We start from the raw sequence: 23,789 nt of genomic DNA on the forward strand, positions 1-23,789 counted from the left end.
TCTATAAATTGCGAAATCAAGAGCACTAGGTTGCTGGAGTCGTACGGATAGTGTGTGGCTGAGCCAGTGGCAAGGATGTTGGCACCGTTTGTAACTATGAATTCGTGGATTTGGCGACCTCTGGGGCTGGAACGAAGATTTCCCACCATTGGTGCTTTGCATTCCAATCACCCGCCGCAATGTATTTTGTAAACAAAGAACGGTACTGGGAGCTTGACCATAAGGTAGCAGGGGGATATTAGATCGCCGAGATTGTTATTTCACCTAGGGAACTATTTATAGAAATGTTTGCGCCTTGAATTTGGCCATCGGTAATGGGGTTAATTGGGAAATGCTATATGCTACTGCGGATGAGAATTGCTGATCCTCCCCTGTAACTATCAGACGGGTGGGTTTCAGTGTAAAGCTCATCCCAGTAATTTAAATGTTGTTCGGCTACAAAAGTGAGTTTCCGAGAGGAGCATAATATCTATATTTTTTGTTATGATAAAGTATTTAAGCTCTAGGCTTTTGTTGACTATGCCAGACGCATTCCAAATACCTACACGGAAGGGCATTTTGGAAGATTGATGACTGCTAAGATGTTAAGGATCTGTTCTTGCATTTTCATAAGCCTGCTATGCATTATCATGAATTGATCTAACTTATCTGCTTAATTCATTAGCTTGTTTTCCAGTAACGTGTTCTGAGGTGATTCTGGTTCTGGACGAGTGTAGTTTGACGTCTGGTCTCTTCTTGTACTTCTTGATGTTGGGCTCCTCTAGCAGCGTCAGTGTACGTAATATATGTTTTTTGTTGTTGTAGATGGGACTGCTGGGTATCGTCGCGAGTCATGTCCCTCAGTCTGCAGTTTTAAGAGAGAGAGAGCGGGTGTTAGCTTGTGCGGGCCTTGGCGCACTCAGTCCTCTATGATACGCCGGTTGGGAGTTTCCCTCTTTCGGTTGGGTTTGTGGGTAAAGTGTAAAGTGTGAGAGCGTGAGACAGTTTGCACATTTTGGAGCGACATCTTCTGGATTTGTGCATTCTATGGTGGCATCTGGCCCCCACACTTAACACAGACACATTTTTGTAGCAATATCTCTTATTGTGCTCAAATTCTTGACAGCGGTGACACTGAGATATAGCTTGATGACGTTGGGGCCACTCAACCAATATCTTTTGCCTGCATAGGTCTTTTAAGTTGAAGATCTCTTTGTTTTTTTCGATTGGCTCTAGGTCAACAAAAAATATGCTAAGTTGTTTATTGGTTGCTCTATTACGGGGATTGTGAATGAATCTGGGGAGGTGCCCATTTGCTATGAGATCTTGCTTAATATACTCAATTGGAGTGGAGTGGTGTAGATTTTTATTAATATTTTGTCCTTTCTTCTTTCAACCGATAGCTGTGACAGAGAACTCCCTTTTCTATGAGTGCGGACACTATTTTGCAGTATGTGGTGGAGTCATTACACAGGATTCTTATTTGTCCGCTAGTACTTGTTTTGATTCGAAAATTTTCGGGGCTTACCGTCGCATCCAACAACGACCAAAATTTTGTGATGTCATTTACACCAGGAATAAATATTGGAGGGGGCAGAGGATTGCGTTTAGAGGAAGAAGATTCAGTGCCCCCAATCGGAGGGCTGAGCTCCATATCCTCTGGGAGATCGGTGGGTGATTCGTCAAGGGCCGCAAGGGGTGCATACTAATTTGATGAGATAGGGCTTTGATCATTTCGCTGACTATTGTTGACTGCTGCCAAGGAACGTGAGAGTCGGCTGTTTTCTGTGAGGCTTGATTTTATGGACCTTCCGTAACAATTAGGTCTTTGGGTTGTTTTCAAGTAAAGTTTGTTAAAGTCAGCTCGGCTATGAGCGGGGATTGAAGTTCGGATGCAGTAGCGGAGCTGATTGGATCACCGCGAGCGTCGCTAGTCACACGAGTACCGTGCCCTAAGGGCCACGAGCGGCACGAGTCTCACTAGTACCACCCGCTTAGAACTAGTCGCACGAGAAAGGTAATAGAATTGATGTTTGTGTTTGCCACTGTAGTGGGCTTGTCCGTTTGTATTGTTTTTGCACAGTCTTTCACAGCTATGTTGGAACGCGTCCGTACCAACAAGAGCATGATCGAGACTAGTCCAAGCCATCATCGTATAGACCTATCAGCCTACTGCCTTTCCTATCAAAGATATTTGAAAAGCTGCTCCTGAATCGTATCAAACATCACCTACACATCAACGGTGCCATCCCGATGCACCAATTTGGATTTCACGAAAAATATGGAACAATTGAACAAGTAAACCGTTTAACCTCTTAGAGCAACGGAACACTTATAATCTCATCTCGTGGCCTTAGAAAAATGGCTAGCAGACTGGCCCATACCCTAAACACATCGAAGCGAAGAGAAATCAACTTAAATTTAAAGCTAGTAATCTACATTGGCTATCCCTTCTTCATCGACTATAATGACCTCTTAATTAATTTAAAGTCATGTAAATTTTCTTTTTCTACCGGCCCCGATATGGATCCTAGTGCTGTCCTTAAACTTTGTGCAGATTTTCTCTGTTTGCCCCTCCTTAAACTGTTTCACCTATCTCTCGAGCTCGGCGATTTTCCCACTGTCTGGAAAGAGTCAACATATATTATTCCCATTCATAAAAAGGGCTCTAAATCGGATGTTTCTAATTAACGTGGGATCTCCAATTTATCCGCCATTCCCAAACTCTTCGAAAAAATAATTACTTCCCAGCTCCAACACTTTTGTTGTTCATTATTCACTGAAAACTAAATAACGCCGAATTAGAATGCAGAAAACCTTGTTAGGGCTGAGACATTTTTATAAATACCAAACGAGAAGGAACGTGTAAGTCGCTTCTGGGGACGCGACTCTACTTATACCCGTACTCAGTCATTATATACATTTTTAAGCTTATGATTTTTTAGAATTTTAGAATTTAAAAAAATTTTGTATTTTAATTTTTTTTGCTACATACATGTGTGATGTCGCTTCGGCCGGGGTATGCTCGCCGCGCCGGGTTCACAGAGATTTGTTAGGTTTCTGGCTGTGGTAGCTGAAAGGGATATCTCGGTTCAAGAATAAAGCAAGGACAAGTAGTATAGTAAAAGGGTTTTCTTTTTATTGGTCTTAATTGTACAGAGTTGGAAATAGGTTGGATCGTGGTGACTCGTCTGGGTCTTCCTTCGGTTTTGGCTACTCGGCCGCACGTGGCGGTTTGCTGCGTGCTGCGTCGGTTTGGAAGTCGAGTGGCTCGAGGGTACTCCGACGGTAGTATGGAGGCGGAAGTTTGAACACACTCCGAGGGAAAGATCGGCGCGGAGGTTCGTACACGCTCCGAGGAGAAGTTCGATGTGGAGGTTTGAACACACTCCGAGGAGAAGATTGATGCGGAGGTTTGCACACGCTCCGAGGATAAGATTGATGCGGAGGTCTGAACACACTCCGAGGAGAAGCTTGATGCGGAGGTTTGAACACACTCCGAGGAGAAGATTGGTACGGAGGTTTGGACACACTCCGAGGAGAAGATTGATGCGGAGGTTTGAACACACTCCGAGGAGAAGATTGGTGCGGAGGTTTGGACACGCACCGAGGAGAAGATTGATGCGGAGGTTTGAACACACTCCGAGGAGAAGATCTAGAGGTTTGGACACACTCTGGAGAGGATTCAGAGTTTTGGACACACTTTGGAAAGGATTCAGAGCTTTGGACACACTCTGGAGAGGATTCAGAGTTTTGGACACACTCTGGAGAGGATTCAGAGGTTTGGACACACTCTGGAGAGGATTCAGAGTTTTGGACACCCTCTGGAGAGGATTCAGAGGTTTGGACACACTCTGGAGAGGATTCAGAGGTTTGGACACACTCTGGGGGGGAGAGGTAAGGTATTGAGCTGAACGAGTGGAAAGGTAGATATTACCTTTGGCACAAGATCCGCTGTAAAAATTCTGGTTTCTTAGGCCAGGGCTTTCCGAGTTGGACTGCCCCGATTCGATCTGGCGATCCTCCTTTTATTGCCGGCGCTCAGCTGTTGGGGCCCGATATGAGCCTAGCGCGTTTTGGTTTTGCCATAACGCGTCCCGGCTCCGCTATTAGTGTGGCCGTGGGTCGGTTTGGCGCGCGCGCCCTTTGTTTGAATTTTCCAACTGTGTTTATTATTTATTATTTATTTAAGGAACTTCAGTTTTTTGGTCCCTTATAGTATGGAATATATATGTGTGTAATATAATATGAGTGTAATTGGTGTGTAATAAGTAGTGTAATATGTGTAATGTCTGTTGTAATGTGGCGCCGGCGCTTTGTGTGGTGCAGAACGCGGGGGAAGCAACTGAAAAATTAATTTCTTCATTCTGGCTATAATTATGATTCGATCTGATACAGATTCGGCATTCGGATTCTGGTAGATATAGTCATTCTCTACGATACTGCGTTTTTAGTTTTATCGTATCTTTAAAATTGTTCCAGCCACAGATTTTCGTCCTTTGTGGTGGCTGAAGGAGGTGGGGCGAAATTTTCGAAATACACTTGTAGCAGTGTGATATCACATGAGTCTGGAAACCAAATTTGGTTGTCCTAGCTTTTATAGTCTCTGAGATCTAGGCGCTCAACAAGACGGACAGACAGACAGACAGACGGACAGACAGACATGTCTACATCGACTCGGCTATTGATGCTAATCAAGAAAATATATACATTATAAGGTCGGAAACGTTTCCTTCTCTGCGTTACACACATCCACATCTACCACAAATACAATATACCCCTTAACTCATTTTTAGTACGGGTATAAAAAGCTAAGCCTTCTGGTAATTGGTAATCGCGGAACTTGGGAAAATCTGTTAAGATATTATAATAGTGCGGAAAGAATCTAAATTTCATGTATTTCATCCATACATACATGCACAAAAGGTGCAAGGGATTACATCTTCTGGTCGATGATTTAGAGTGGGTTAATTACTATTTTGCTTTTCTAGAGGGCTTAATGCAAATCTGTCCTTTATTTTGTTAGAATGGCAAAGTATTGCTCGATTTCCATTTCAGCAGTTGAATTAGGATGGTGCAATTGGTTGCGATGAGTTGGTAGACCATACTCCAGCACGGAATGAGATGTGGAACAGTGAATGGCTATCTTAGCGTTCAACATACTTAAATGAGCAGATACATATGTATGTAAGTTAACTCCCTAAGACTTCAAAAATCTTATTTACAAAATAAACCAAAAACCATACAATCTCTTATACAATAGGTTATTGCCCACTTGCAATTCCATTTCCTGCCTAAAACATGCGCCGCGACTTATAGTTATTTTTCACTGCCGGCCAATGACGCGTTCCTCTGCCGCTGCAGAATTTATTCTACCGCGATCAACCATAAGTTACTTTAAGATTTTATATTCTAGAATTAATCAGTCGAAATCTTTTACTCAATAAAGGCACTACGCCGATTAAACGAAAAATAAAAAAAAATAAAAATGTTTCCTTTCAATAAGGATAGTTTTAACTTGTATTTATGTACATTTCTTTTATTAAATCGAATAGTATAAATATACATAGTAAATGTATTCATATTTTAAATAAAATAGTTAGCAAGTATTAATTTGAACTTGATCAAATCAAATCAAATCATCAAGGTTGCCTGATGCAACCTGGAAGAAGGCTACAGAAGCTTTGTGAGGCACCGGCTCCTGTCCGATGCGTCCGCTGTCTCTCCAGCACAGCTTGGTCAGATACCACATATTTTTATTTTTATTTCAAATGAATTAATTTTCTGCAACTAGCTATCGGCTGTGTGCCTCAGATTTCCTTGTGCCTTACAAATCACAAGTCAAGTTATTCAGCCCATTGTATTTAGCAAATATAAACACATACATAGATCAGCAGATTATTAAAATTGTTAATCAAACGTACAGAAGAAAGTTAAAAGTATTTTTAATATGTAGTATCTTTATTTTTTTTCAAAAACATTAACTCAAAATAAACTCGGTAATAAATTGTAATAAAAAATATAACAAGTAAGTGCTCTTTTCTTATATAGATCAACTAAATTTATTCCAAAATGTTGAACTATTCTCAATAGTTGATTTAAATGAATAAATAAAAAATTGAAATTATAAAAATATTTCGTTAAAACTAAAGAATACAAATAAGCGTGGCTGAATGTCGGGTATAAAAAGTTCAAAGATATCGCCTGAAGGTTATTCATTAACCGGAGTAGCCCAATTGTTTTTTTTTTGGGTCATTGTTGAAAATTTCTCTTCTCGGGAATTATTTTAAGACAGATTAGGAAATTGAATCTCATCGTCAACTTTTAAAGGTTTTGGACCAGAACGACGTTTTTCTCCTACTTTATTTGTTCCAAACCTTTCGTTACTAGAAGAGGAGATAGGTCGAGAGGCTCCGCGTTGTGGGCCACGGAATTCCTTACGGAAGCCCACTTTGCGAGCATCATTAAAATTATATTGAATATCGACAACGTGCTGAAGACGGCCGACACGTTGAGGATACATCGATGGGTCGTATTCAAAATTATCTTCACTGTTTATTTCCTTTTTCTTGCTTAAAATAGTCATCTTTTTCCATTCAGAGTTATCAGCGCCTTCCCCAGCTTTTCGCAAATTAAAGTTGGGCTTGACACGTTTGTCTCTTAAAGCTTTCCATTCATCAAGAGTCATTTGCTTTGACTCATCCTCCTCCAGAGTTTTCACAGGGTCTGGCAATTGTTCAGTGCCCGAATCTTCTTTGTCTTCAAGCAGTGGAAAGTCGCCCGTTTTATTATCCTCAATGTCTTGTTTTGGAGAGCCCCAATTATGAGCACCAGCGCCATCGCGCTTATCCACCGACTTTATACCTATAAAAAAATATAAATACAATACTTTCGTCAATTAATAATTCAAGTCTATCAAATTATAATTGAAGAAATTTACATATATATCCTTCAAATATGCTGTTCGGCAACACAACAACGAACGGCAAGGTAATCTACTCACACCCATTGTAATTCGTGTTACTTCGACAGACACCCATTTGTTTTTCCGATCAAACATACACTTATTACCATTGCTGGAAAAGACACACGTGGTCAAAATTGAACTTGAAATAAGAGCGTGTAAAATACTCAAGTTTTTTAGAAATGTTTGACGAATATATTTGCTTGGTTTGGCGAAAATCAATATATTGCCAATTGCTTTTTGCTAATTACATTTTGTGTCTTCTTTCTCAAATCATTTTTTGGCAGTCCACTTTGCTACCCATAAACACATGTGGATAAATTTAGAGATTGGATAAAGTTGATTAAAATAAATCTCCCAAATACCCAAAAAAATCTTGAGACATAAAAACGATCTTCATTGATGTTTCAGTCAAAATTAAATTTTCCCCGATATTAATTCAACTCCCATATTGTCTAGTGGTTAGGATACCCGGCTCTCACCCGGGAGGCCCGGGTTCAATTCCCGGTATGGGAAACTGTTAAACGTTTATTTTTTTTATTCTACGCCATTTATTCATTTTTATCGAGTATGAAGAAAACTTATTTGTGGATTATCAAAATAGAAAAATCTATTTCAGAGCACTAAAATATAGAAACATACATTTTTTAATAGGAAGATTTCCCCATATTTTGGTTTGAAAAAGAAAAATTACTTTTTCTTATAGATTTCGGGGTTTAAATTTTTATACCCGTACTCAAAAAAGAGTTAAGGGGTATATTAGATTTGTGGTAAAAGTGGATGTGTGTAACGCAGAGAAGGAAACGTTTCCGACCCCATAAAGTATATATATTCTTGATCAGCATCAATAGCCGAGTCGATATAGCCATGTCTGTCTGTCCGTCTGTCTGTCTTGTTGAGCGCCTAGATCTCAGAGACTATAAGAGCTAGGGCAACCAAATTTGGTTTCCAGACTTATGTGATATCCCACTGCTACAAGTGTATTTCAAAATTTCGCCCCGCCCCCTTCCGCCCACACAAAGAACGAAAATCTGTGGCAGGCACATTTTTAAAGGTACGATAAAACTAAAAACGCAGTATCGTAGAGAATGACCATATCTACCAGACTGCCGAATCTGAATCAGATCGGATCATAATTATAGCCAGAATGAAGAAATTAATTTTCAGTTGCTTCCCCTGCCCACCCCTCCAGAAAACGACAACGCAACTCATTTTCCTTCTCGCTCGCACACGCTGCCGCGTTCAGTGCGCGAGCAACCCCTAGCGGAGGAGATGTAGAATATGAATGGAACATGTACAATCTACATGTTAGATGTAGAATAGACATTGTAGATGAGATGTAGATAGCAGATGTAGCAAAAAAAAGTAAAATGTAAAATTTTTTTTTTTTTCTAAAATTCTAAAAAATTATAAGCTCAATAATGTATATACTGACTGAGTACGGGTATAAGTAGAGTCGTGTCCCCAGAAACGACTCACACGTTCCTTCTCGTTTTTTATCAAATTATGGTTTTTTTTAAGGTTTAGCTATTTTTGTATAAGAATTTTTTAAAATCTGTTATTTTTTTAATGTTTTTTTTTCACATAACTTAAGTATCTTATATCTGGTTGCATAGAACTTTGCCGTTCTGAAAAGCTGACAAATGCAACTATAAATCCCACCCCGATACTTTGTATCTGCAACTTCAAATTTCATAATTTTTTGCAGTATTTTTTTCAAAATTTCGAATTTAAAAACTCGGGAAAGGAAAAAAAAAAATTGTTCTTGGCCAAAATTTTTAGTTTTATATAGACGCATTAATTAAGCGTATTGTTCATTAAAGTCTATGAAAATTTATTTTTTGATTGCAAATTTATTTTTGAGCTAGCTGTACGTGGTCGGCACGTTTCACTGTGGCACATTGTGGTTGCGTGAATGAGAAGTGAGTCGAATAATACGTTCAACATAAATTTTGATTTGCAATAATTGGAGGGTATACATTAGGCTGGGTCTAACATTTTATTTTCGTAAGTCAAACGGGACACCCCCAAGTTTTAATACCTTGGATTTAATAGTAATTAACATGTTTTTATTTTATTTTTATTTTTTAGAGGTTGCTACCGAATTTTACAAAAAATTATAATCAAGAAAATTCAAATATTTTTTTGCTGAATGAGTTGGATAATTGGTGAAATCTATTGCATGTATATTGATACCATTCATATCGTCATTAATCAGTTATTGGCAGTAAAAAACCTGCTCAAGTTTTTTTGTCTGGACGTTGATATGCAATGACTGCACCATCAAGTGGCCCATGCGACACCAAGCCGAAGCCTGTTACGTGCGGAACCCAGGCAGAAACGCAGGCCTCCTCCCGCCCAACCGACCGAGGGGCGCTGCCGCATGACGCGCGACGCGTGTTACCGAACCGATCGCGAGCATGCAGGAAAGATAGGTGTTAGACTAAAATTCGAGGAAAATTAGAGCTAAACACAACTCAAAGAGCTAAACATGCAAAGATAGCTAAGAAATATAACTAATTACGGGAAAGGTATGTTAGTATTAGTGATTTAAGAAGAGGAAGGGAATTAGTAGTTGATATTATGTGGTAGAGGGAATTGAAGTCCGAGCAAAGTACCCTAAATGGTTCGTGCAAGGAATAATTCGATCTACAAAGCGGAAGGAACAAAGAAATGAAGTTTCTAGTAGATCTAATAGGAATCGTAAAGTTTATGCGGCTCAACAAGTCAGGGCTATCTACGTCACCCTTGATCAGGTTGTGCATAAAAATCACACCAAGCATTTTTCTACGACTAACTAAGGTTGGAAGGTTTATTAAAAGCAATCTACGAGGATAAGATGGCAGTCTCACACCTGCATCCCAGTTAAGGCCACGCAGAGCAAAAAAAAAGTTTTTCTGGACTGATTCTATACGGTCCTGGTGTACTTTGTACTGGGGGCACCATACACAAGAGCCGTACTCTAAAATCGGACGAACAAGCGAGATGTAGAGAGTCTTCGTTATATAGGGGTCGTCAAATTCCTTTGACCACCTCTTTATAAACCCAAGCACACCCATGACCTTATTTACCATGGTAGAAATGTGTTCAGAAAACTTTAACTTTGGGTCTAATTTAACACCAAGATCATCAACCAAGGTAATTCTCTCAAGAGAACCACCGCAGAGGCTATAAGGAGCCAAAAGGGGGCTGGAGCGATGAAATGTCATTACTTTGCATTTCGAGGCATTTAGGTGTAACATATTTGCACAACACCATGATTGAAAGTTATTGAGATCGGATTGCAAGCGAGGGTGAAATGAAATGTCCTTATACTGGACACAAGGTTTAACATCATCCGCATACATGAGTACTCGAGAGTTTGTTAATACTGAAGGCAGATCCTTAATAAAGAGTGTGAATAGTAGGGGGCCTAGATGGCTGCCCTGTGGTACTCCAGAAGTAACCTTAACAGGTGAAGAGAAGGAGTTTTTGAAGAGGACTCTTTGAGACCTAGAACGAAGGTAGCTAGAAATCCATCTCAAAAGATTAGGCGGAAACCTTAAAAGGTCAAGTTTTTGTTCTAAAAGGGAATGGTTTACAGAATCGAATGCTTTACTAAAATCAGTGTAAATGACATCCGTCTGCAAGTTACCTTGAAAGCCTTTAATGATAATAGAGGTAAACTCTAATAAATTTGTGGTTGTTGATCGTCGCCTTATAAATCCGTGCTGGGACGGAGATATAAGTGATTTGCAGATATGTTGCAAGTGCGGAGTTACAATTTTTTCAAACATTTTAGGAATAGCGGATAACTTAGATATACCTCTATAATTATTTGCATCAGACTTGCCACCTTTCTTATGGAGCGGAATAATAAAAGATTCCTTCCAGATGGGGGGAAGCATGAAGAGTTAATAGATAGGGTGAATAGTTTAAGCAAGGGTCCACACAGAGCGTCGGCACAGTACCTAAGTACACAGTCGGGAACTCCGTCGGGACCTGGTGAAAACACCGGCTTAACTAGTCGAAGATCATGAAGCAGTGAGCTTTCATTTAACAAGGGGCTGAAGATGCCATTCAACCTTGGTAAACTGTATGGATACGGCTGACCAGAGTAGCTTTCATGAGAATAGGTTGTTTGGAAAAATTTGGCAAAAAGATCGGCAATTGCCTGATCATTGTTTGCTGACATATTGAGAAAAGATAACGAGGATGGATGTGCGGACGTTCTACGCTTACTATTTACGAAGCTGTAAAACTGTTAAGGGTCCTGTGAAAATCGTATCCTGCATCGAGATAGGTAGTTTTTATAGCATTGAGCGTTAAGAACGGAGAAATTTGACCGAGCTATTACATAGTGAAAAAGAGAAGAGGGAGAACCAACTTCTCGAAATTTTTTATAGTCTTGATTTTAAATTTTTTAGACTGGATAACTCTTTGGTAAACCAAGGAGGCTTTCCAGATCTAACCGGACAAGAAAGTGGGACACAAGAATCAAAAAATGTGTCAAGTACATTGTAAACGAGAAGGAACGTGCGAGTAGCTTCTGGGGACGCGACTCTACGTATACCCGTACTCAGTCAGTATATACATTTTTGAGCATATGATTTTTTAGAATTTTAGAATTAAAAAAAAAAATGTTTACATTTTACATTTTTTTTGCTACATCTGTTATCTACATCTACATATATTATGTATATTATACATCTAACATGAAGATTGTACATGTACCATTAAGATTCTACATCTCCTCCGCTAGGGGTTGCTCGCGCACAGAACGCGGCAGAGTGTGCGAGCGAGAAAGAGAATCAGAAGCGTCAGCAGCGCTGGAGAAGGAGAGGGAACCAACAGAAAATTAATTTCTTCATTCTGGCTATAATTATGATCCGATCTGATTTAGATTCGGCAATCTGGTAGATATAGGCATTCTCTACGATACTGTGTTTTTAGTTTTATCGTATCTTTAAAAATGTGCCTGCCACAGATTTTCGTCCTTTGTGTGGGCGGAAGGGGGCGGGGCGAAATTTTGAAATACACTTGTAGCAGTGTGATATCACATGAGTGTGGAAACCAAATTTGGTTGCCCTAGCTCTTATAGTCTCTGAGATCTAGGCGCTCAACAAGACGGACGGACGGACAGACAGACATGGCTATATCGACTCGGCTATTGATGCTGATCAAGAATATATATACTTTATGGGGTCGGAAAATTTTCCTTCTCTGCGTTACACACATCCACTTTTACCACAAATCTAATATACCCCTTAACTCTTTTTTGAGTACGGGTATAAAAATTATGTTAACATGAGGTAGATGGTAAGGATACGGAGTGGAAGAGCTGTATATATGAGAACAGTACGACGCATTATTTCCCTTCTCCCCTCCTTTGTGGCCCCCTTAATTAGGGGAAGAGGAAACCAATTTTTTTTTTCAAGACTTTACTAATACCCCCCCGTCCCCACAAAGGAGAATCTTGACAGGCACTGATACATCTCCTTTGTAGAGAACCGGACTGCCGAATCTAAATCAGATCGGATCATAATTATAGCCAGAATGAAGAAATTAATTTTCAGTCGCTTCCCCTGACCCCTCCTGCCCACGACAACGCAACTCATTTTCCTTCTCGCTCGCACACTCTGCCGCGTTCAGTGCGCGAGCAACCCCTAGCGGAGGAGATGTAGAATCTAAATGGTACATGTATAATCTACATGTTAGATGTAGAATATACATAATATATGTAGATGTAGATAACAGATGTAGCAAAAAAATGTAAAAAGTTAAATTTTTTTTTTAATTCTAAAATTCTAAAAAGTCATATGCTCAAAAATGTATATGTATGCTGACTGAGTACGGGTATAAGTAGAGTCGCGTCCCCAGAAGCGACTCGCACGTTCCTTCTCGTTCTACCTTTTTTTTGCGGAAAGTGTTGTTCTAGAATACTTGAAACTGATGGGACACTTCATTCTCTGCGGGTCCAGATATAGTGCCAAGTTGTATTTAAAACATTGTGACCAGTCACTTTGTCAACCCTTGACCTTCATTTTCAACTTATCCTTGGAACAGTCTTATCTCCCAGTGATTTGCAACGAAACCTACATCATTCCGCTTCACAAAAAAGGTTCAAGATCCAACATCGAAAATTACAGAGATATTGCAAAGCTCTCCGACATTTCCAAGCTCCTTGAGTTACTGGTCATCCGGCAATTGCAACATTTTTGCTCAAGTTTGATATCTTCATCGCAACATCCATCTTCTAAATTTGATTTCGTCGTAGCTTTCATGTCGCACACAACGGATTTTGTTTACTTATGTGTTATCTGATATAGTTAATGTTACATCTAGAGTACCTCAAGGAAGTCATCTGGGGGCGCTCCTGCTCATCTTATTTGTGAATGACCTACCCAAAGTTATAACATTCTCTACTAAACTAATGTATGCTGATGATGTTTAAATCTGTCCGCCCTACTCTGATTGGTACTTGCACACACATGTCTTCAACTGGACCTAAATGAACTGCTTCAAATAACACTACTCGACAAAATCCAACTTTTTTTCCTCAAGGATCCAAACCAACTTTTTCTGATAGATATGGGACTTTAATTTTTTTTAAAGAATTATGTTTTTTTTTATTGCAGAACTTTTTTTTTGAAAAATTTTTTAATTCTGGTATTTTGTTTAAGCTTTTTTCACATAACTCTAGTATCCTACGCCTGGTTGTAAAGTTTGCTATTTTGAAAAGATAATTAACACAGCTAAAAGTCAAGCCCAAACACTTTGTGATTTCAGCTCACCGTCTGGGAAATATAAAGCATTGAAATGCAAAAGTGCGGTATTTTTTTTTAGAAATTTTGACTTTAAGAACTGCCTAGGTGTATTAATTAGGCGTTGTTTAAGGTACTGCTCATTCAAATCTATGGAGAAACTTTGGAGCTAAAATTCGTTAAATAAACCTAAACGAGACGGAATGTGTGAGTCGCTTCTGGGGACGCGACTCTACTTATACCCGTACTCAGTCATTATATGCATTTTTGAGCTTATGATTTTTTAGAATTTTAGAATTAAAAAAAAAAATTTTACATTTTACATTTTTTTTTGCTACATCTGGTATCTACATCTACAATGTATATTCTACATCTAACATGTAGATTGTACATGTACCATTTAAATTCTCCACCATCTCCGCTAGAGGGCGCTCGCGCACTGAACGCGGCAGAGTGTGCCGCCAAACTGGGGCATATTCATATTTCATATTTCCTAATATATAGAATTTCATTCCCTAACCAATACAACAATCAGTAATTTTTAGTCTTTTCAGTACATTTTAAGGATATAAAAATTTTTACAAGTTTTTAAACGTATGTGATAAATTTGGTTTTCTAATGCTTGTTACTGTTCTTAAAATAATTTAAGTTTTGTGGATGTCTTCCTTTGTCATTCGAATCAGATTCCCTTATGTGAGTCCACACATAGTCGCCCAACATATTCTCATTCCAAACACCTTGATACCGTCGTTCCATAGATTTGAATTGTTGATGAAATCTCTCTCCGTGTTCATCACGTCGCCTAGGTTTGTCGGAAAAAAGTCCAAGTGGGAGTGCAGGAAATGGATTTTTAGTGACATGTTGGCTCCAATTTTTTCATAATTCTCAATTAGGTCTTGGACGATATTAACGTAATCATCACTCTTGCTGTTACCAAGAAAACTGGTTACTACCATTCGGAATGAGTTCCAATCTGCTTTTTCATTCGTAGATAAAATATTTTCAAATCCATCATATTTTAGTAGTTTTCGAATTTGGGGCCCATCAAATACTCCTTTTTCACTTTTTCCAGCGATAGACGTGGAAAAAGAAATTTTAGGTAACGCATTGATTCGCCTTCCATATCCAGTGCTTTAACAAAAATTTTCATTAGTCCCAGCTTAATGTGTAATGGTGGTAAAATAACGTCTTCAAATTTCACGAGAGCTGCATTCTGTATATTGTAATTTTCCTCCCGTTTTGGCCAGTTTTGTTGAGTAATGCTGTTCTCTAGCTCTACTATTCCATATTGATTTTAAAGTTTTCTCCATACTGTTTTTGGAGTTTCGGTAAAAGCGATTTTTATTTCGTTGATCATCATGTACATACCACATATGTAGCAAAATGAGTCTGCTTGGAAAGCACATGAAAATGATGAGGTAGAGGTATCCATGACAATTGATTTTAATTAATTGTAAGATGTTTTAGTCAGAAGTCAGAACTGAACTAAGACACAGACACTATAGGCACACAGTTATATATCCATGACTATGATTAGATAGATGCGACAAATGTCTAATTTGTGTGGGCCTGCACTTGTGAGAATATAAAGGAAACATTTGACCTGAACAGGTCCCTCAGATAAGGAAAAATGTAACTGTCAACAACATTTCATACCAATGGAACGCGAACAGATACCAAATGTACAACCCTCTTTCGTTTGCTTTGTTCCCAGTTGACAGTTGGACCTGCAACCTTCGAAAAGGTATTTTTTGTTCATTTTAATGCAATGCAATACCTTAAACGTCACCCAATTAATTAAAGCACCTATACACAAAAAAATTGAGGTCACAGGAAATAATTTTTTTTCTACTTTTTCTGAGTTTTTAAAGTCAACGTTTCGTAAAAAAAATACCGCACAAAAATCATCATTTTTGCATTTCAATGCTTTATATTTCTCAGACGGTAAGATGAAATTACATAGTATTTGGGCTTAACTTCTAGCTGTTTTAATTACCTTTTCAAAATAGCAAAGTGCTTTACAACCAGACGTAAGATACTAGAGGTTTGTGAAAAAAAGAAGCGCTACCTCTGAAAAAAGCTTAAAAAATACCAGAATTAAAAAATTCTTCAAAAAAAGTTCTGCAATAGAAAACAACAAACAATTGACCAAACAATTTTACACTTATGGACAAAATAATACCTGTGATTTTTTTCTTTTTTAACTTCTAATTTCTAATTCATATCTTCTCTAATCTCAACAAAGTTTTTCAAATCTAATATTAATTGCCTTTAAAGAAAAAGTAAAAACACTTTTACAGCCCCTTTAAATTACAACAAAATTAAATATTTCCTTAAATCCGCCAACTTTGGATGGACACAATAACAGGTGTGTGAAGCAAAACATTGAAGTTTATTAGGATAATTATTTGGTTGCAGAAGGCAAAGTATTAGGAAAATATAACCAAATATGGACTTAACACTGGCTTCACTGCAGAGATGGCTTTTTCGACGACTCCAATATGAAGGAAAAACTTATAAATCCATTGCCAGGTTAATGATCTCAAAACTTCGTAACCATTGCCTTGAAACCGGAAAAAATAGGTGAAACTCGGGATCACCAGAAAATCACCATCTAAGACCGACGATCGCATGGTTCAGTTGGTTAGTTCAAGTCTTCCAGGTCTAATGCCAACGAAATTGGGAATATTGTGTCATCACGAACCGTTCGGCGACGATTGGCAATAGCAAACCTACCTAGGTAGGATTGCTCGCAGGGTTCCTTTTCTTCGGTCGGCAAATTTAAGGCTGAGAAAAAAAATGGCACTAGATCGTAGAACCTGGTGCGGACTGGAGGGTGAGAAAAAAGGGCGTAAAATGGAATGATGAACCCAAGATACATTTATTTGGAAATGATGCCAAAGGGAATGTTCGTTGTCCGAAAGGCAAAGAATTTGATCCCAGGTACAAATGTAAAACTGTGAAACATGGAGGTGGTAGCCTAATGGTATGGGGCTGCTTCTCATGGTATTGTGCTGGTTCGATTTATCGTACTGACGGAATAAAGGATATGTTGGAGACGGTGATGCTACCATATGCCGAGGATAATATGCCACTTTTATGGAAGTGCCAGCAGGATAATAACCTCTCGAGTAATAAAGGATTCTATTATTTTGTCCATAAGTGTATATCTCGCTATTGCAGCCGATATTGGAGTATTGTTCTTGTGTGTGGAGTCCGCAGTATACTGAGCAACACGCTTTTATCTTTGCCTTGCGTAATTCAAATTGGTACTCTGGTAGAATCTTGCCACCATACTGATCTAGATTACAACTAATTGACCTACCAATGGCCTACCTGCAATATGCAATGGGGCAATGTTCGCGCACAAGCTCCTTCACGGGATTGTGGACTCACAAACTCTTCCTGGCCAGCTTGACTTTTCTGTTCCCTTAGACCTGTCCGTACCTTTCGTCCCTTTCATTTAACCTTCTGCAGGTCGAATTACCCTCAGCACCATCCATTTTACAATTTGATGACTTAATTATAATAATGTTTATCATAACCTATCCCCTGAATTATCCCTTAACAATATAGCCAGTAAGATATAATATTACATACAATCTTCTAGTTTTTAATTATTTTTTTTATAACTTTTGTTCCTTTAATTTTAATCATAACTCAAGGGAACAAGGGTTTTGTTGATTAAGAACTGAAGAACCAATCCTGTACTTGGTTTTTTCCTATCAGATCGAGTTTACGCGATATACCGTTATATCCAAAATTAAGGCACTTCCCTTACATATAGTGGACTAACTTCAAGACTAAAAACTTCAGCTTAAAAAAATCCAAAGCTCGGCAATAGTTGCATTTTTGCAAAAAAAAATTTACGAAAACAACAAATATTTTTTTGTTTATAAATTAATAAAAAAAAATAGCCACAAAAATCATCGTTTTAGTCTAAAAACATTTAGTTGAACATATTTTAAATGAGATCAAATTTATTTCATTCCAATCGGTAGTCCAAAAAGAAAGTTGTAAATATTATAATTTACTTTTAGCTAATCAACAAATTTTCTTTTATAAGATTTTGTTATATTATAATTATTTTGTTTAGAGATTAAATGTACATAGAAAGCTTCTTTAATACGATTTTTCATAAAGCTAATAAAAGCACAACTGCCTCCCAGTAAATAAACTTGACGAAAATAAAATTATTTTTTTCTTTTCTTTTTTATTTAAACAACCATTACTGCGCCATGTTTCCTAAAACGTTGTTAAAGTTTTTGAGCTAATTTGAGGTCGCTGATATCAAATCTGATCTACCTTTTTTCGATTCAACCCGCTGATTCAATTGAATCGGACGAAGCGAATACCGACTCCCTGCGAATCGATTCGACTGCCCGTTCATGGACGGCTCTTTAATAAATAAATAAATTCACTTTTGTAACAAATAATTGGTCCCTAAATTTAAGTCCAGAAAGTACATAAAATAAATAATATATGACTGTTCATGTGAGAGCGGTGAAGTAACGAGAGGGAACGTTTGATGCGCTGCAGTTGGCACGACTCTACTTTTATACCCGGCACTTAGCCAGTCAGACTTAAGAATATTTTATCTTCATTCTGGCTATAATAATGATCCGGTCTGAACCAGATTCGGCCTCTGGTAGATATCGTCATTCTACAGGATTCTGCAGTTGCTCGGTATTTTTATACCCGTATTCGAAGAGTTAAGGGGTATATTGTATTTGTAGTAAAGGTTGATATGTGCAAGGCAGAGAAGGAAACGTTTCCGACCCCATAAGGTATATATATTCTTGATCAGCATCAATAGCCAAGTCGAGCCAAGTCTGTCTGTCCTTCTGTCCGACCGTCAGTCCGTCGTGTTGAGCGCCTAGATATCAGAGACCATAAAAGCTAGAGAAACAAACTTTTGTTTCCAGGCTCATGTGATATCCCACTGCTACAAGTGTATTCGCAAATCGCCCTGCCCTTTCCCACAAAGTACGAGAAAGAGAATGAGCAGCGTGGTCTCGTGCTGGAGTAGGTGGGGGAATCCAATCTTAATCAGATTCGGCATTCTGATAGATATGGTAATTTTCTACGATACTGCGTTTTTAGTTTTATCGTATCTTTAAAATTGTGCCTGCCACAGATTTGCGTCCTTTGTATAGTCGGAAGGGGGCGAGGCGAAATTTTGAAGTACACTTGTAGCAGTGCAATATCACATGAGTCTGGAAACAAAATTTGATTGCTCTAGCTCTTATGGTCTCTGAGATCTGGGCGCTCATCAAGACGGACAGACGGACATGGCTATATCGACTCGGCTAGCAATGCTGATCAAGAATATACTTTATGGGGTCGGAAACGTTTCCTTCTCTGCGTTGCACACATCCACTTTTACCACAAATACAATATACCCCTTTACTCTTTTTTGTGTACGGGTGATAAAAATTCGAAAATTACGCCGAGGATTCATGTCATAGGCAGTCTCCGTTCAGAGTTATTTGGAGCTGCATATAAATTCCATTCTAAGCAAAACCTCTAGAGCCTATACACAAATCTCTATATTTTCGAATTCTCAATCCCAAGGTTCGAACGAAATGTTTCGTTCTGTTTGTTGCATATACCTATAACTAAAATGACAATTAAAGTGTTACAAAAACTCCACCCCATCTTTCCTTAATTTTCCATAACCATTGCTATGAGCTCACATTGCCTCCTAGATGATCCTCTTTGGGTTGCAGGTTAACAGTTCAAAATATAGATAATTTTTTGGCTACTAAGATTTTTCAATAGCGTTGTTAGCATGCGAAAAATGTGTTAATTAAGAACCCAAAATGGGTTGGTTTAATTGATATGCTCCGGTTTCCACAAATTTTTGCTATTAATATTGTAAAAAAATTTTTACGTATCCAGTTTTGCAACTTTTTTCTATGGGTACTTTTTTCCCAAATTGTTTTGCGATACTTGATAAAACATTTTTGTGTTCTTGAATCAAGATTCAAGATACGACTTACATACACACATACTTATGAATGTATAGGGAATTCGCAGTTTGTTTTTGTTTTGGGTTGTTTGAGTGCAGTAAAATTTGAAGTGTGATTATAAATATACATATTTATACCACTTATATATACTCCGGAGTATGTTTTGAGTAATTTTAGAGACCTGTAAACGAGACTTGCTGATTATAATCCGCAGTGCTTGCCCTCGGCTTTTAGTGATCCGGTCTGATCCCTATCTGACTGAATGAAGGATTCGTAATGAATACCGTTATGCAGGATGGGCTGAGTGCAGGGATATTTTAGGGTAAGGTATGGTAGAGGGTATTGTAAATATAACGCAGGACATCAAATGGATAATGTTAAGCGTATTTAGGCGCACAGAAATGTAAGCGGAAAGGTAGGCAAGTGCGGGTGGGTCTAGACTCTAGAGCAGTGGTCGGCACGCACACAGTCAAGTAATCAGTTTTGAGAAGAAGTTATAAAAGTATGATTTGAAGCGTTTGCAGAATCAATTTTATTCTATGCCATGTCAGTCATAATAAAAAAAAACTATCTAAAACTTTCTTTAACGTTAAATAAGGTAACATACATATGTACTTATATAATCTCAATTACATTTTTTGCATAACTATTAATGTTAATATGTGTATCTATTTATCATATGATTTATTTTCATAATACCTCAAAACTCAAATCCAATTGGGAAATTAGGGCTGTCTGCCCTTGCAACAGTCAGGATATAATTCTCGTCGCAACGGTTGCTTTCTTTACTTAAACCTTTTCAGCTTCCAAGAAATATGTACTCAACTTCAGAGGGACAAAGTGGATTCATTGATATTTAAAGAACCAAAAAAATATTTTTATTAATCTATGAATACAAGAGGCAACTTTCGCAGATGAAATTTGGGATGCTGGTCAGAAAAATCATAGCAATGATTTTTATTATTTTTCTATCAGAATATTTGTCTGACTAGGCTTTGAACAACAGACATTTAGAGGAAACCGCTCTTAATGAGAACATTTCATTCTTTTACTATTTTTTGTATTAATAAATACATTTTCTAAAATACTATTTTTTTCAAATCATTTCATGCAAATAAACTAAATTTATTAACATAAATTTTAAAGATTTTTGTGTTTACCGGTTTTATCGGATCCCGACTGACGATCAAATTCACGCTTTCCATATTTTTCTCCGGTACGGAAACGTTGTGGACCCCTATTGTCACGATCCTTGAATTGACGTTGGGGAAAATCATTGCCAAACTCTGCTCCAACAATACGATTTCTTTCATTCGAACGAATGTCCACAGAGTTCTTAGCAAAACTTGGTCCTTTATTTTCATTTGCTGTAAGATTTCCTACGATTCCTTTAACGATTTTTTCTCTTTTGGCAAGAGTATTATTTTTTCCAGTCATTGGATTATTTTCCTTTTCCTGATTAGTTGTATCTAGTTTTTTTAAAACTTTCTGTTTCTTATTGCTAATGCCGGCATTAGTTTTTATTGAGAGATCTGACGAGACATCCTCATCATACGAAGACAATAGTTCATAACGATTATATCCTGAACTGTCCATATTGAAAAGAGATTTCCAAATTGCAGTCTACTCTAATGATGGCAATGATATTTTAAGATTTTAATTATCTGAAATTCCTTCTACAGGGATACTCACAGAAATACACTAAAGCGAATTAAAAATACTTTTCAAAATGCAAGACTAGTATTAAAATGAGGGCTGCAAAATATTAATCGTTTCAATTCAAGGCAGAAACGATTAGCACATATATACTAAATTAGTGGTACTCCTGCAGTGGCCAATCATAAATTCCGATATTAATATAAATATTTGCATGAACAGTCGCAATTGCTCCAATGAAGTTGGTTTAGATTCAATAAATAAGATCACACGATCAATCAGCATTAATCATTCATGTATTACTTTACTTAATTCACTACAAAAACATCTGAGAACAAGTAATTCAAGTGCTTGCTTTGATATTTTATTTTTGATATTTGAGACATTAGTTAGCCCATCGATAAAATCATTGTGCCAATTTTGTTTCAACAGGTTTGATTCATCAAAATGCAGACAAGCAAGAAGTGGTAAGTTAAAATCTCCCATAACATTAATATGAACAGCGCAACCTAAAGCAGATACATACAACAGTATGTAGAAAGGTGGTGCAAGTAAATCTCAGCATCAGACTTGGAATGTAAGAGCAAGTCAAATAGAACGAGAAGGAACGTTGTGAGTCGCTTTTGAGGACGCGATTCTACTTTTATACCCGTACTCAGTCAGTATACAAATATGTGAGCTTATGATATATATCGAATTTCAATATATTTTATATATTACATTTTTTTTGCTACATCTGTCATATACATCTACAATATATATTATAATTCTTCTCTGTGACAGGTAATGCACTGCACAGGGCAGAGTGTGAGCGAGCTGCTCTGAGTGGGGAGGGGTAGGTTAGGTTAGGTTTATAAGGCTGCTCGACCGAAGTCGAGGTCACTCGGAGGCAAGTCTGCCCATTGTGATGCCCACACTCGTCACGGTATCTTGTCCGTTGCCTAGGGAGGCAACGAACCATCCCGAGGCCTCTATAAAGAGCACCAGTTTCTCTTGAGGGATGTTTGCCAGGCTGTCCAGGTCTTCGTAGAAGGCGCCGCCGAGTATTCGGTGACGCCTCCCCATGAGTGCAGGACAGTTGCAGAGAAGGTGGTGGATGCTCTCTATTTCCTCCTCGTCCCTGCTGCTGCGGCAGAAGTCATGGTGGGGCAGTCTGTACCTTATGACCTTGCGGCCGATGACACAGTGGCCCGTTATAGCTCCCTTCAGTGTTCGCTTCCGACTGATCTTGAAGCTTAGGAGAGTTTAGGGTCATAGTGGGACAAAAGCGAGCGAGAGATCTCACAGTTGGGTGTGGTGTTCCACCTCCTGTCCGATCATGTTCTTGCTCGGCCCATCATCTGCGAGATGATGTCTCGTAGTAGCCTCCGTATGTAACTGACTGCGTCCGCCATTGGCTTGGCCGATCCAGTTCTGGCACATTCGTGCGCGCTGATCTGGTTTAGTGCGTCCACCGTATCATGTACGAGTCTGTTTGTGGTCTTACAGCATACCAGGGCTTTGATGGCAGATTGACTGTCAACGCAGATTGCTATGTTTCTCGGAGGTATCTCCAAGTTGTATACCAACTTTGCCGCTTGCCATACTGCATATATCTCCGCCTGGAATACACTGCACCATTCTGGTAGTCTTGGGGATATGTTGGTTGCTAGTTCCTTAGAGAAGATTCCAGCTCTTGTTTTTTTAAGTAATAGGGCTGGTAATTTTGGGACTCTGGTTAGAATCTTCGTTTAGGAACTTGTTCCTAAATGTATCCTCAGGCCATTCGGACTTTACAAGTGATAGGAAAGAATCAGGGAGGAGAGTTTTAAAAGAGGAGATATTGTAAATGTAAATTTGGTCAAAGTTAAGTCATGAAGCGATTCTTTAAGTCTGACGCATAGATGTTGTTTAACATCATCCAGTTTAGCTTAAGGTAAAAGGCGGGAGACAAAGATAGCTTTTTGAGAAACCACTGCTCTAAGTTGTAGTCCCAAAAAACGAGATCGAGATGTTGGAGCCACGCGCAAAATATATCGCTGTACGTGAGCAGAAGCATCAGCAGTGTCGGATGGAACAGGAACAGGAACAGTAGGGTCATCACCAGTAACAAACACCCACACTGAAGGCACTCACATCAGTACCGTCGACAGGGAGCGCAACCGGATGTTCAACAAAAATTCATTTTTATTAAATGTGAAGAAGACCGGAGCGTCTGATTGTGGATTGACTGCCATCGGTGAGACATGACCACTCAAAGTATCGAATGATGCGAATTCTTGTATGTGAGAAGCAGGCATTCCAAGCATTTAGGGCTGCTAGAGGTTGTTGTTATTTTTGTGCGGAGATCTCCGTCTCGGCGATTCGCTCAAGAGTTTGACTCAGGGGTCGGAACGGCCCATCTATTGTGCTTAGGAAAAGGCTGTGTTGCTGCGCTGCCGCTCGCGTATACGTGTATTACAATGGTTGGCACCAATACACTGTTCCGCTTTGCCT

General features: G+C 38.6%; 1 protein-coding gene and 1 non-coding gene across 2 annotated transcripts; one reads left to right on the forward strand and one right to left on the reverse strand.

The window, feature by feature from the left end:
* Positions 1-5,969: 5,969 nt before the first annotated feature.
* On the reverse strand, positions 5,970-21,344 carry LOC111072094 (plasminogen activator inhibitor 1 RNA-binding protein). Its single transcript, XM_022363732.2, has 2 exons — positions 20,819-21,344; positions 5,970-6,843 (listed from the first exon to the last, which is right to left on the reverse strand). Exons 1-2 carry the CDS (start codon positions 21,252-21,254, stop codon positions 6,266-6,268), a joined length of 1,014 nt encoding a protein of 337 aa, XP_022219424.1. The 5' UTR covers positions 21,255-21,344; the 3' UTR covers positions 5,970-6,265.
* Positions 7,388-7,459, forward strand: Trnae-cuc. Its single transcript has one exon. It is a non-coding gene; the product is annotated as a tRNA-Glu (tRNA).
* Positions 21,345-23,789: the final 2,445 nt, after the last annotated feature.

This window comes from Drosophila obscura, unplaced genomic scaffold (assembly GCF_018151105.1).
Source record: "Drosophila obscura isolate BZ-5 IFL unplaced genomic scaffold, ASM1815110v1 contig_192, whole genome shotgun sequence".
Taxonomy (NCBI): domain Eukaryota; kingdom Metazoa; phylum Arthropoda; class Insecta; order Diptera; family Drosophilidae; genus Drosophila; species Drosophila obscura.